The sequence below is a fragment of the Mastigoproctus giganteus genome, chromosome 11 (assembly GCF_048544385.1).
Source record: "Mastigoproctus giganteus isolate SK-2022 chromosome 11, ASM4854438v1, whole genome shotgun sequence".
NCBI lineage: Eukaryota > Metazoa > Arthropoda > Arachnida > Uropygi > Thelyphonidae > Mastigoproctus > Mastigoproctus giganteus.
The window spans coordinates 50,151,906-50,167,926 of record NC_143585.1 but is presented as its reverse complement, the minus strand read 5'-3'; the positions used below and the strand labels follow the sequence as shown (position 1 = coordinate 50,167,926).

The following is a 16,021-nucleotide window of genomic DNA, read 5'->3' as shown; positions in this document are numbered from 1 at the left end:
GTCACTAAACACAATGTAAATACCAACCACGTAATCGAGAGCCTTTAAATAAACTAGGTCAAGTTCGGGGTTTAAACATCTAAAATAATAACTGTTAGATAATAGCTTCATTGGTCGATATTGGTCTCTTTCTTCAAATCTACGCTACAGTAATGAAGCCACTCACATCGCAGTGTAGATAAAGATGGGAAAATGCACAAAATGATAAGACCAAAAAAATTCTCTTCTTTTCTTTACTGCTTGTCTTGAAGAGCATAATCATTAGTGCAATATTTATACAATAAACAATGGAATTTATTAAGTTCGGAAATTTTTATAGCCAGTTAAAAATATATATACACTTACTGGCCAGAAAATTACAAAACTTTTTCAACTGGCGTGAACAGATAATGAAACTATTGGCATGCATGCAAATGTAGGTCTTCATTATTGGGATCAGATAAATACTCTATGCTACCCAGGGGTTTCTTAGTAGATCCTTTCATGAAGTAGGCAGGCAACCTTTCCGATTTTCAGAAAGGTTTTATTGTTGGGACACGTTTAGCAGGGGCCACAACTGAGAAAGCAAAGGAAACCACTGGGGTGTCGAAATAAACCATCTCAAAAGTATAAAGCTAGTGGAAGAAGAAGGAGAATGCAAATTTAAAAAGAAGAAATGCGGCAGAAATTCGGTACCCAAAAACCAAACCTCAGGAATTTAAAGTAAATTTTGCGTCAGAATAGAAGGTTCAGTGTGCAGTAAATGACTGAAAAATTCTATTTAAGCAAAGAAATTACAATTTCCAACCGAACTGCGCAGTGGAAATTTAAGAATCTAGGATTTGGTAGTCTTGTGCCAACACAAAAACCACTACTTTCTATAAAAATCGAAAGATTCGACTCGGGTGGTGCCGCTAACTCCACTGCTCGATTGTGGAACTGTGAAAAAAGATCAATGGTCTGACGAATCTCGATTTACACTTTGTTGTACCAGTAAGGTGAAAGTATGGCGTGACCTTCACCAATCCATGCATTCAAACTGTCTCATGTTTGCAACTCAATAGATGGTGTCTCGGTGTGGGGCACGTTCTGTTGGTACGGACTGGGTCCTCTCACACCATTAGAAGGTCGTGTTGCCTCCAATGAATGTTTTTCTGTCGTATAAAGTCAACTTCACCCTGAAATGCTTCATTATCCGGATTGCCATGGATTCTTTCAAGACGACAACGCATCTATCCACCGTTCAAAAATTTTATGTGAATGTTCCCAGGAACAATCCTAAGATTTCCAATAGCTACCCCGCCTAATTTGCAACTAAGAATGCGTGCGATATGGTGGAAGGACAGTTCGACTTTGCAGTTCTCTGTCGACCAAAGAATTGCCGAAAAATATCCTGATGGAAGGATGGTAAAATCTGAGACTAGACTCCCTACACGCCGAATTACAACTCGTACACTTTGAGACATGGATTCCATATATACATGTGTGTGTGTGTACTGTATATATGTGAACTGTGTCAAAAATATTCTTATTGATCGTGTTCGCCGTTTAGTAGATCATGATAATTATCCGTAGCAAATTATATCGTGCGATTGTTAGATCCTTTCCTAAGTATAATCTTTTGACCTGTTTCAAAAATAAATGTCAGCAGTCTTTTAAACCAAAAATCAGGCACTCCGCTGGATATCATACAACAAATTACTAGAACAAGTCACTAACTTCAACTCTACTTACTGCATTTCTGAGGCCATCATTTCATTTAAAACTAAATGAGGTCATGTATATAGGTCACAGTATACTTTAATAGTAGGGTGATGACCAGAAATAGAAATATTTTTACCATTTTAGCGAATGATATTAGTTTAATTATAATTAATGTAAAATTGCTGGGGTTGTGGAAAACCATGGCTTCCGTCTAACATGCTCATACATTATACATCATGCGTAAAGTCTACGTACCATGATGATATACGCACTGCTTAACCAAAAGTGAAGGGACGATGCACGTATTACGAAATAAAAACAAGATTTACGACTTCAACTCCAAACAAAAGCACCGTGACAATGCTACACAGATTTATACCTAATGCTAATCGTTGCTATCTTTCTTACCGGCACCATTACAACCGAATGAGTACAGCACGCTACATTTCCATTCCTCTTTGAAAACTCAGCGGTTAATTATTCATAATGAACGAAGCCACTGCAAGGATGCTTTGCGCTTTTTATTAGGATACTATTCTTGACGACGAAAGCGAAAATTCATATTTCATGAGCACTCTTTCGCATATCCAAGGTCTTTGGAGTTTCTTGGCATTCTTCATTTAACTGCTAGGTAGACAGTAGAAAAGTGTGTCGTATTTCTCGTGAAAGTATCTTATATAATTTACTAAGATGTAATGAAAAGATATGATCTAGGAACACGCGAACAGTTTTAGGGTTCAATATTCCTGCGTATCTTTAGGACTTTAAACTATGTACTTATCAACGCCTTCCGACTGGGACCACCGTCCCCTAAGTGGAGTTCTATACCGCGAGGAGGAAGTTGATTGATATAACGAACTTTGTTTTGATAAAAATGATGAAATACGAGCAGTATTCTTTCCTAGTTTTCCTTAGCACATTTATGTTTGAATAAGCATACTTGGAATGTTGATTTTATGTACTAGAATCTAGGTCAAGGTTATTACATATAAACACATTTAGTTTGCAGGAGAAAATGACTTTTTATTCGTAAAAGCCATATTTGATCAAAATGCGAACGTTTCACAACCTGCAACTGATGAATGACAAATTTCATATTTTTTTCTTTGTATGGAAAGTTTGCTTTGAACTAAACTGATATTTAGTCCTTAAGTTTGAAATACCGCTGTGGAAACTAATATGCTAATGGTTTCCTGTTATGGAGCCTTTAATCACGCGTTGCTATAGAAACGTTTCTACCGCCTTTGGGACTACTGAGTCTGGTCTTAAAGTGTTGAGCTTTATTCCAAAAAAGAGTTGCAGATACCAACTTTTGCCAATAACCCGAGTAATGCCTAGAGAGACAGAGAGAGAGAGCTAGAGATACGCAGAAGAGATGAGGGTGTGTAATTGCTACCTTGGATAATTTCCCATTCGGGTGTTTTATAGTTCACTGGTTCATTATAATGAAATTCGCATTTGGAGTATAAAGAGTTAAAAGGCCATCCTGTTAATTACGTAGAACTTTGTCATAAAACAAACGGGCAGACATGTAGCAATATATTTCCGTTTTCATGAAAATGTCAACGTTCAGAAGGTGATGTCACTTCTTTAACCCAAACCTAACATTTAAAATTGATCACCGTTTATGTTGCGTTCTGCTTCGTAAGTTTGCTGATGTCAGCATTTAGTAGAATCTTCTCGTGTGCAGTGTTCTGGAAAATTAAACCGAACACATTTAACATTCGCAGAGCAGCGAATGAAACTATTCGGGATAAGAAAAGTTTAGATAAGCATGAAATTTAAATTGTCTTAACGTATTTGGGTATACTTGTCAAACATTAGGGTGGTTTCAGTAACGAAGAATGTCCCACGAATAAGATAATTCAACACGCCCTAATACGTTCATTTCAGAATTGTTTGAACCCCTACGTTTTAACATTTTGTAGAATGACTTAGTATTATTAATGGCCAAATGGTGCAAGGAATCCTAAGGCCAACCAAAAAACGACTAAACTAATAATACAATTAAATAAAATAAATAATTATTAAATAATAAAAGAAAAGTAAATACGCAAGCTATTCATTTTCCTCCTCCAGTGGGTACCTATTCAGTTGATCAGCCTTAACTAACTGTAGGTAACTTAATTTAGTAATTTATAACTCGCAGGCTAAAATAAAACTTCCTGCAATCCAATCCAGTCTGAACATGTCCCTCCCCCTGACTTGAATTTATGGCCCCTTATTCTAGAATCGTTTATAACCGTGAAAATTTCGTCCTCGTTCATTTTACTTTTGACTCTCAGAGCCTTAAACACTTGAATGAAGTCTCCTCTAAGGTGCCTAGTTTCCAAGATCTGAAACCCACGTATTCGAAGTCTTTCCTCATACGGACGCCCTTTTGCCGGTCTCAACGGGCGGGTTACCCGTCTTTGGACCATTTTCAAGAAGCTCAATGTCTTTCTTTAGGTGCGGTCTCCATACTTAAACACAGTATTCCAAGTGTGGTCTAACAATAGCCTTATATAATGGGATTATGACTACCTTATCTCTGCTGGCAATTGTTCGATAAATCATCGATAACACACCATAGACCCTCCTTGCAACCAGTCTAAAATTCTCGGAGAACTTCATGTCTGACCGTATTGTAACTCCCAAGTCCCTTTCTTCCACCTCTGACTTTAGATCAACTCCAACAACTGTATAAGTTATTTTGGGACTGCTGTTCCCCAGGTGTATGACCTTGCATTTTGCTGAACGAAAGCAAGCCACTTTTCTGACCATCTCTGAAGTCTATTTAGGTCACTCTGAAGAAGCTCTGCTTGTCGGTGATCATTAACTGCTCTACCGATCTTTACATCATCTGCAAATTTAAACATCAGGCCATTTTCCCGTTCATCCATGTCATTTAAGAAAATCAAGAACAACAGTGGTCCCTATACTGATTCTTGGGGAACCCCACTTCTTTCATTAACCAAATATGAGTACTAACTATTTATCACAATCTCTCTGCCTCCTGCCCTGAAACTATCCTGCTATCCATCTAAGGATTGCCTATAAAAATGCCTACAAAAACACTAGTTGAGACCACATCACTTCATTCACATTTTTGGCTTGCTCAGCAGGATAGCCACCTCTTCAATTATCAGGACAATTCTTAGAGATGTCAGGCCTTTGGCCGACTTGAAGCCAAGCAGTCTCAAGCGGAGGTGGCACGTTGGCTTAACGTGTCACGCATTGTCTTCTCGGCACTGTGGAAGAAGTTTCGGGAGACAGGAATCATTATAAGAAGGCCAGGCCAAACAAAACACACAATTTACATACATATATACTGCGCAATATGACCCTATTTTGCTCATGAGTCGAAAACCCTACAACAACAAATAATTTTCTTTTTTAATACAAAATTTTCAAATTTCACCCCTGGTGAAATTTGAAAACTGCACACTTGAACAGATCGGGGTTCAATAGCACACATTTGAATATATCGGGGTTCAAGCCCCTGACTGCTAAATATTGTCGATCTGCCAACCTGCAGTGGACCAGCATGGCAGATTATGGTCCATTCCCACAAGATGATTTGTTGAGGAGGACTCCATCCTGCAGTGGTTTGACAATGGATACAAATTTATTTATGCTCTAAGCTAGAAAGGTGATGTGATCAACTCGTGCACATAGTGAGCTGTTGATGAACGACGCCTTTTACCCTCGCGCAGGTGAATACCATGTTAACGTCAAGTGATAATAGTTTCCCTGTTAATAATTTGGGCGCGTAAGGATATATTTTGTGGCAATAGTGTACCTCCAAGGTGTAACTTCGAGTCCTGTGTAATGGATATCTTTGGAGATAATGAAGGGATTTCTTGCTGCTTTGTAGCTAACATAGGATGGAGTACTAAAGCTAATGAAGTTATTGTGATATGACCATGTTGCTGATACTCTAGATCAGGGGTGGCCAACGAGTCGATCGCGGATTTAATTTCGGTCGATCACGACTAATTTTAAATAAACAGTCATCCCTCGATTTGTGCACCTTGTGCAATGAAATTTTTGAGATGGTAGATCGCGGCACATTTTGAAGGAAAAAAGTAGATCGCATCACAAATCAAGTTAGCCACTCCTGCTCTAGATGATAGCGGAAGAGCAGAAACGTACCTCTGCACGAAATAATATCGTTTAGAAGAAACTTGCTAATTCTTACCTTGTATTCTACTGAGTAGTGAGCGTTTCTTCTTCCAAGACACCTTGAAATGGTGTTTCAATGAAAGATATTCATCCCAGATTACGCCAAGATCGAAATGACTCTTCACATTCTTGATTACTCTTTCGTTTACAAATATCGGTATGTCATTTTTTCTATTTGTTGGTGAGAGAGGTGTGCTGTTTTCAAGGCATTTTGTTGAAGTTTGATATTATGAAGTGGTTGGGCACATCCTGAAATAATAATAGCCTTGTCTGGTCTGACTAATGAGATCCCGAATACTCATAGGAATGCAGGGGTTAACTCTATAAGTGCCAACAGGCTCCGTACTACGAAGCCCAAAACAAAGGTATCAGAAATCCAGCCCTCGAAGTTAAAAATAAACCAATAATAATTATGAGAATAAAATACACACAGAGAGTGATACAGATAAAAACCTGGAATAATTTTATTTTTAAAATGTATACTCGTGTTATTCCACACTTTAAATGCACGATATTTAAAAACGCGATTAATTTGTTTAAAGTAATTTAGACCTCGATAAGTTTTCAAATGTGCTTCTCAATTCGTGTCCTATAATTTCTCTATCTGTCGACACAGTTAAAATGTAAATATCTTGGTGAGTGGAGTTAAGAAATACAGGATCAAGTAATACACATCTTTTTCGTAAATGAAATTAGTATGACGCACTTAAGAACAACGTTCCACTTGGAATAGAATTAACTGTATGATAATTAATTTTTGGACTTTGTATTCTTTAATTTTTGGGAATTATTAAATGCTAAGGGGAAAAAATAGTGAAAGCCCTTCTAGGGCAATGCCCGGAGCATAGTGTAAATAGGTTATCGCTCCTGTTTCCTCGTCGGACTCCCCCGAGGAAACTTTGGGCGCGGTTTCATCTGGAACAGGCTAGGCTATTTTGCGATTTTATCTCCATTATGGCAAATGGACAGCTCGTTTAGGTTGCCGCTCTTGTTTGCCACTTGTGGATGTTCAACATACGTATCCCAGATATTGCAAAGCCTATATTAGGCGGTGAGTCCTATCATGTAGCAGCCAACTATTTGGTATTAATATTAGTGGTGGCAAATGATACAACAAAGCAAGCTTATAAAACATCAGCTAAAAAAAACCAAATCCCACGTCATCTGTCCATCACTTCCAATAGTTTGTCTAGTTCTTCCTTGAATTTTTTTAAGCTCTCAACTTCCACAACAACAGATGGAAGTTTGTTCCAACATTGCACATTCCGCTGGGCTAAAGGCAAACCCTTCGCACATCTATTCTCTAACCATCTTTCCTCAATTTGAATTTATGCCCCCTCATATATGCGAATTTATGCCCACTCATATATGTTGTCCGAGCAAGAGGAAGAAATGTCTTCAGTATTGAGCTGGCTCAATCCATTCCAAGCCTTAAACACCTCAATCAGATTATCGCGCTGGGCCTAGTCTCCAAACGCTGCTGATTGGTTGGCTGTTGTAGCGTTTTAGACACATCATCAATTAAGCCATATTGCGCTATATGAAATATGTCTGAAAATCACGTGCGTTGTGTAGCCGGTTTGCTGTTGCCTGGAAGAAAAACCCCATTTTCTGGACTTAAAATTCATCAAAGCCTTACTGGAGACTGACTAACTCATACCTTGTGAAGAAGATTTTTCTTCACAAGAGTCTTGACAGGATTCGAATTCAGGTCTTTTCCATCCGGTGTGGAAGGACAGTGATTATACCAGCTTTGCTACCTCCGAGGGCTTCAGATATTGCAATTCGCAGAATTGAAGCCTTTCTTGATACGAACACCCCTTTGTTCTCCTCACCAATCTCGTTGCCCTTCTCTGTACCCGTTCCAGCAGTTCTACATCTTTCCTAAAATGAGGCCTCCAGACATGTATACAGTACTCAAGATGTGGCCTGGCCACTGTCTTATACAAAAGGATCATCACCTCCTTGTCTCTGCTAGCAAAGTTCCTGTATATCAATGGCAAAACCCCATGAGCTCGACTTGCGGCCTGTCTGCACTGCTCAGAGAACTTCATATCTGACTGCACAGTAACCCCCAGGTCTTTTTGATTTAGCCTGAGTGTAGTGCCATGCCGTACAGTTGGTAATCTGGAATTACTTCTACCCATATGCAGTACTTTGCATTTATTAATATTAAACTTCAATTGCCATTACTCAACCCATCTGTCTAACTTTTCTAGATCCTGTTGTAGTGTTGTAGTTAATGACGGTACTGTCATTACCGTCATTAACCACCCTGCCAACCTTTGTATCATCTGCAAACGTAGATATTAAGCCTGATATACCTGATATACTTTATCAATACCATTAATAAGCATAGAAAATAAAAACGGGCCTAGCTAGCACTGAACTCTGGGGACTCTAATAATAACATTATTCCATGAAGAGCAGTGGCCATTAATAACCACTCTCTGTCTTCTTCCACTGAACGATCCTTTTACCAAAGCAGGAACTTGCCCTTAATGTCATACTGTTCATTTGTACAGCAGTCTTTTATGTGCAAGTATATCAAAAGATTACCTGATATTCAAGTAATTCATAACAAAATTATTTTTTGCATCCTGTTCCTTTGTTACTGTATTGCCGTTCACAAATTCATGCAGCATAACTGCGCATTTTCCGACCAAAACACCGAACTGGAAGGGTATTCTAATACTTTTATAATACGAGTACATAGGTAACAGAATAAAAGAAACATCTGCTAAAAGCCAGGTGATACAGTGTTTGGTCTCTGTGTGCGGTCAGGGCGGTGCTGATAAGGCATTGCCAGGAATTCATAAGACTAAAACTGTCCAACCGGGATACACCAATCACGTACAGGAAAATTCGTCAACTCATGAAGATTGGCTGCGAGCTGAAACATAGACATTGCTCCACAAACTCACATAAGCGTTCTATTAGATCAACATCATTTGGCTAAGAGGACCATGGCAAATGGGTTACTTGATATTCTTGCTTTTCGATCACTGCTTGATGTATTCGCGTTGTGAAGTGCAGAAATACATTGTTGTGCAAAACTTAAGGACCAACACTATTTCTAAAGGTTACAACCACAAAATCAAACGAAACAGTCTGTGGTGATTTGCATAACTGTGGCCGTTCAGTAGAAAGCTGGTGCACATGCAAAAATTTGAATCGTGATGAGAGGGCTCACATAAACAGATAAAAGCAGCAGTTAAGCGCAAATTACCGAATGGTGAGCACGATTGTTACAGACGTTCAATTGGTTTCATACAGTGCTATAGACAACGAAATGGCCAGTAGACAACATCTGGATGACTTTACCCGGGGTCGAATAATTGGGAAGCTCGAGGAAGGTCGAAGTGCGAGGAGTGTAGCTGCAGAGTTCGGTATCGCCCATAGCATCGTCTCACGTGCGTGGTCGGCCTTCAGAACGACAGGTATCACTGGTACTTCGAACGCTGTTCGAAGGACAACTGGTGGTAGTTCACGAAAACCAACGCCCAATGATGACTGCTATATACTCCTACAGGGCCAAGAGGGACCGACACCAGGCAGCGAGGTCCATTGCAAACCAGCTCTACAGGACGCAGGATATCGCGATTTACTGTGAACAGGTGACTCCACAAAGGCGGACTGTTTGCCCGATGACCAGTACGCTCTGTCCCTTTAACACCTGCCCATCGGAGACACCGTTTACAGTGGTGCATCGAACACAAGGACTGGGCAGCAGCTCAACGGGGTAAGGCACTCTTTACTGATGAGAGTAGATTCAGTCTCAGCAGCAATTCTGGACATCAGCTAATCTGGCGAGACATTGGCACACGGTATCACCCCGCAAACATCACTGAAAGGGATCGACATGGCGGTCGAGGTGTTCTCGTCTGGGAAGGCGTTATCTTGGATGGACGTACACAACTCCAGATACTGGAAGGCGGTACTGTAACCGGTGCATGCTACTGTACTGAGGTAATGCTTCCTCATGTGCGTTTGTTCCATTAGCCCCGAGTTCGTGTTTATGGATGATAACGCCACACCCCATCGCACTGCAGCTGTTGATATGCTTTTGGAAAGTGTGGACATTGTTCGCATGGATTGGCCTGCCCGTTCCATCGATCTAAATCCTATCGAACACATGGTACCCTCTGGGGAGACGCCTAGCGGCACGTCCACACCCATCAGAAAATGTTCACCAGCTGAAGATGGCGCTGACAAAGAACTTATCAACAACGTTGTTGTATGGACAGGCGGTGAAAAGCTTGCATCGGCATTAGGGGTAGCCATATCTCCTACTGAGGACCACCTCTTCCCTTTGTTCCATCTTTGGCAGTGATGCATCTGTATCAAGGCAGCCAGTGCTAAGTTGCTATTTTTGAATAAAGTCATTGTGTACCGTTTTGTTTCCGTTGTTGTGTCGGTGTTGTTTCCTTCATCATTTCTGTACCTCACGAGGTTCCGTTTGTATGATTTTCCCATATCCAGGCCACTCCTATGAGAAGGTACAGGTGAAAACCTGACTGGTCCTTAAGTTTTGCACATGTGTATTATCCTGGAAGACATGAATCACTGAAGGACAAAAATGTCGAATTATGCATCGAACACAAGGATTGGACAGCAGCGCAACGGGGTAAGGTACTCTTTACTGATGAGAGTAGAATCAGTCTCAGCAGCAATTCTGGACGTCAGCTAATCTGGCGAGAGGTTGGCACAGACTGGCTTTGATGGGTATTAAAGACAGCTTGTGCCTAGAGATCCAGCGATGGATCTCGATGTCCAGTCAGCACCCCTTGTGCAAGTTGCACAGAAATCGGATGTGCTTTGATTTTTTCCAAGTACATTAAAGCCATGGGGAGTGTTGATGTACTATATGAGTACAGCACGAGTGTGACTTCACTGTTGCTGCACTACAGGCATATAAAATTCACGGATATTTTACTACAAAATATTTGGCTGTCTTTATGGCATATTCATCAAAATAAATCATTTTCAGTTTATTCCCCAAGAAATGATTTGTCTTGTCAAATCAGTTGCTTCTCATTTCGATTGCTGGTGGAATGGTCTGCAATAGTTGGTAGAAGCTAATCATGGATTTCTTCATAAAATATCCTTAAATTCTACATCATACGCTCGATAAAGTAGAAAAGAAATGAATCTAGGGAAATATGTGGCTGCCATTGTACAGTACTCTTTCCGAAGTTAAAATACTGTTTAAAATCCTTATATCCAGAATTGCAATTACAACCCTATTTGCTTAACGAAGTTGTGCTATATGGATATAATATCGATGATTCTAGAGCAGAAAAAAATTAATCATCTGTACGGCCAAATCATGCTTGCAGTTTTCTGCCTGTATCAACTTCGGTTAAAGAGATTTTCTGCCTGTATCAACTTCGGTTAAAGAGATTTCTTCATTTTTGTGGTAGCAGATCGTCATTTCTAGCTTTTTCTTCTAATCTAAGTAAAGTTTACTGGCGCTTTTATAGCTTTGCATCCATTAATAGTGTCAAAGCTTCGCCATCTGTGTATTCATGAACAAACAAATTCAAATTGTCATTAACGTTATCCGAGAACAATATTATCAACGCATGTGCAATACGTCCATAAATTGCATGTTTTCTGGTCGCTTTGCCAGTTTGCTGGAGGAAAACTTCTCAGAGGAGAAACTCGAAAAATATCCATAAAAATTCCTCGCGTCATTGACGAGATTCGAACGAGGGCCTTTTCCATTTGATGTGGGGAGGACGGTGATTATAATCCTAATGCTGTCTATGAGGAATTGCACTCATGAACAGAATTCAAAATGCTGAAATTTTTGATTTTTGAGCTGGACGAATTTTTGATTCACATGTTGGTGTAATTTACTGCAATACCTTTGCAGCGTAATTGTGGGCAAATGTTTTGAAGTTGAAACTTAGCTGTAAAAATCAGCTCGATTGACTCATTCGTTCCCTGCACTTTTCGCCTTTCATATCAGGCACTCCTTTGAATGATTCTTCAAGCTTGATACAATGTAGTGTGTTCAGGCACTCCTTGACATCATATTCATTTTGTGCATCAAAATTATCAACCATCTATCGACACAGAATGATTAAATTATTTTTCTGAAAAAAACAAAAGTAAATAAATAATTAACGGTCATCCATATTCGTATACAATTGTTTAATGAATTGTGAAAAAAGCGGAGGGAAACTGTATATATGCAGTTGAGCGAGATAATAGGCAAGATGAAAGATTTAAAGTGACTTTGGATCTCGGAAACTACAACTCTGGGCCGATTTTTCACATGACTGTGTCTTGGGAGTGTTAAAAGTGGTAAATAACAAAATAACATTCAGCAAACGGTGATCTTGATATCAGAAACAGCTCGTTCATGCGAAAGGCCAATGGTGACAGTCAGTCAAATGGCACTCCTATGCAATAACGCTAACCAAGAGCCATTTCAGAATGTACAACTCGTCGTACCTTGTCACAGATGAGATATCGTAGTCGATGGCGAAACTTAGCATAAAACAAGAAGGCATGGCTGCAATGAGTTCAGCAACACCAACAGCGGAGGAGGAGGATTGTAAAAGCGTTGTCTGGTTTGTTGAACCCCGCTAATGGGAGGACCAGAATATGCCAAAAACAGCGTCAGTCCATTGACCAATCCTGCTATATGTGATTGGGTCCCTTGATATCAGTCGGGCAATATTATGACGCCATAAGCTATCAATCTAGAAACGGTTTCTAACCAGATACATCCATTAATAGTTGTAGCTTATCCATCTGCAAATGGGTTAGATTCTTCCAACAGGATAATGCACATGTTATAAAGCATTTAGATAACTGGTTGCAAAAACGTGTGGGTGAAATCAGCCTTATTGTGGTAGCCGCTCCAATGGTTTCCTTGCATTATTTGGGTCTTCGCGAGTAGCACAATAGTTATTAGCACATTTTTCAGCCGAATTGCGTTAATATGATGGTGAAACTCAGTTTAATAGAATAGATTATTCGCAAGTTCATATGTATTTCAGCTGCTAGAACTTCTCATCCGGCGATCATTGAATCTATCCGTAATGTCTGCTTCAAGAAGAATATTATCTGTGCTGGATTTGTCTTGGTTTATATTGAGGCCAAACTGGCTTAGGTATTCAGAGAAGAATTTTATGGTATCATTGAGACGAGCAGTAATGGCATGCTAACAGTCTGTATGTTTCATTTGTGTCATTATTTTGAAATCAGAACACACCATATCAGTTGACTGCTACAAAATAATAATATATAATAATACATACAAAGATATCAAAAAAAATTAAGAGTTTTTTAAATATTTAATTTAACATTAAATATTAAATTAAATACAAAAATCTTACAAAAATGAATATTAATTAATAATAAATATTCATTGTCATTTATTAAGACTTTCTTTGTGAAATCTCTGCCTTTTTGTTCTGCAATATACGGTACGGTTCGCTGCTTTTCTTTTGCGTATTACTCTGGAGCCTCCATCAACGTCCAACTGTAACCACCCACCACATGCTGTCTTCGTTATTACCTTCTCAAGAACTCAAGAATACATGAGCCTATTTACATCAAATTTCAAATCTTTTAATACCTTTATGAAAGAGTCATGTATAGTATGCATAAAAATTAGCATCAGACAAATCGAAATCTGAAAATTATTAAGTGTTTTTTATACATATCACATAAGTTACCCATATATTGTATATATTGTATAGTAGCTGAAGTACTGCATGTCATTGCAATGCGCTGATTGAAGAAATGGTTGACAATATGGCGGATTCGCAAAAAAAAGAAAAATTCTCGATTTAAACACCGAATATGATATTGGTTGCTTTTTGAAGAGCTCGTTTTATTATTATTATAAATTTACCGAATCTAGAAATAATAAATTAGTGCTATTTATTGATTATATTGATAACTGAAGAAACACGAAGGGAACGTGTTTCAACTTATATTAAAATCTCCGAGTGAAGTTAAATTAATTAGTAAGTAATTTGTAAAATTTATTTTTATATTTAATTATTTATTTTTCGCTTCTATTAATAACAGGAAATAGAATTTTTAAATTATTTGAGGAAAAGAAAATATTGAACTGGTCTGAAAAGTAACTCAACTCGTACATTACCTAATTTGAAATTGGGCACCCCTAATACTGCGCAATTACGAATGCTAAAGCGAATCATAAAAGTCAAGAATCATATTTATTAATTAACGAGTGGCATATACGTGGATGTTTCTCGTTGTATTACTGCTCATATAAATATTAAACAACTAATTATATATAAACTTTGTCTATTAATAGTGTTCGCCACAACATTTTTTATTACCCACGTACTGATTGATTACTGCAGCGCTGGTTTATATTTAACCCAGCGATTTACATAACTATATTATCTCCAGCATGAATCAAGTTAGGATTATCCCAGAGGAGTTGTAAAATTCTCAAAGTAAAAAGGTAATTTATATAATTGAGAGTATATTTCAAATTTTGTAAGATTGTACACCATTGTAATGCAAATCGCAAAGTTTATTGTGCATTCTGTGTGTGTGTGTGTGTGTGACACTGAGGAGGAAGACGCTGAGTTAATTCCATCCTATCCTCACTTATAAAAATAATATTTGACTCTTTTATTCTTCGTCCAAAGTAATAAATGGCAGTAGGATTTCGGCAAATCACAGCAACTTCATTAGTTATTCCTGGCTCCACCACTGACATCTATCTTTCTGCAAAGTACCAATTTTGCTGTTGGAGGCGGAAAATGTCCAATTAGTTTGATATATTTTTATCCATTTGAAAGGATTTTCCGTTTACGAAATTCATTTCAGTCGTTAGAACCGACATTTTACCCACAGAGTGTTTTTGACTATTAGCATATCGAATACTGATATATCGCTCAACTCCCCCTCACTCGTCAGTCCGTGTCCTGCAAACAAGTCCTCCACAATTCGAAATACTGTACTTTTAAATTACCTCTGCATGTGACACAAACGCACACGTACGAAATTCTATCAGCATTCAGGGGGAGGGGAACCCTGAATGCTGATAGAAGGGAGTGACATATTACGCTTCCGGTCTCTATTTTCGTATTTATTGCCATCTTTCACATTTACTGTCATAAATTTGTGTAATCTGCTGACCTTAGCTGAATGGCTGTCTGACAATGTCGTGCCATCCTAAAGTGTAATGGGCACCCCCATCTTCACACGGCCCTCAACTGATGGGCGTCCAAAAGGAAAAGAAATTTGTGGTCCAGTAAAGAAACATTGTACCAGAGCCCAAGCTCGTGATCATAGGCCACTACTTTTAGAAAAATTTAAAATAAATTAATAATATTATTATATAATTACTATTTTTATTATTGATCTAATAAATCTTATATAAAAACTGCTCTAATGGAAGTAATTCAAATATAAGCATGTGATATTACTTTTTCTTCTCCTAGGTAACTGGTTTCAATCCGCTTATGTTTGCTGTACGTGATAACCGGGTGTTCGTAGCGGAGAAATTTCTTGACCTTGGCATCAATGTCAACGCGAAAGCGAAGGTAAGTATTCTCATGAAACGTCCAGAATTTTAATATACTTCGCATACAGTTTTAAACATAATTATGTTTTCGAAACAAAGCACTTCTGAACAAAAGCGATTTGGACACGCAAAGCATCTAGGAGAGCGCAGTGTTTTAACTCCTGTTTAAATAATCAGTAGTTTTATCCTTAATGGAGAGGCTCGTTTAGTTGACTTGCTGTAAATCGTTAGCATATCCAAAATCAGATAAATCTGTGCTTTTAACTTCGTAGTTAAAGAACGCAAATTAAAGTGACAAACACTTTTCACTAATTTCTGATAAAAACCTGGTGTTTTTGTTGCACACCTCTTTTAAAGCATTTCAACTCACTAACGAAGAGGACGGTGTCGACCCGGCCTTACCTGTGTTCCGGTTAATCCCAAAAATGATAGTTGGATTAAAGTTGGAGCTCTGTGGTGGCCACTACAATATTCCGATGATTCTCTTCAAACCGCACGTTCACAAGTTTTGTTTTGAAACATTAAGTTTTGTTATGTTGGAAGGTGTGGAAACCCCTTCGTAAAATTGCTACGACGTAAGACATGCAGTAGGACTAGCATTTATGTTTCCATTCAATACTGTCAGGACAAAGTCAGATGAACCAC

General features: G+C 38.5%; 1 protein-coding gene across 1 annotated transcript in view; it reads left to right on the top strand.

The window, feature by feature from the left end:
• Window positions 1-16,021, top strand: part of nompC (no mechanoreceptor potential C) — a 103,786-nt gene that overhangs the window by 21,278 nt on the left and 66,487 nt on the right. The window contains exon 2 of the mRNA XM_090384425.1: window positions 15,294-15,395. Within this exon, the coding sequence (XP_090240551.1) occupies window positions 15,294-15,395 (102 nt within the window). The remainder of the gene's footprint in view (window positions 1-15,293; window positions 15,396-16,021) is intronic.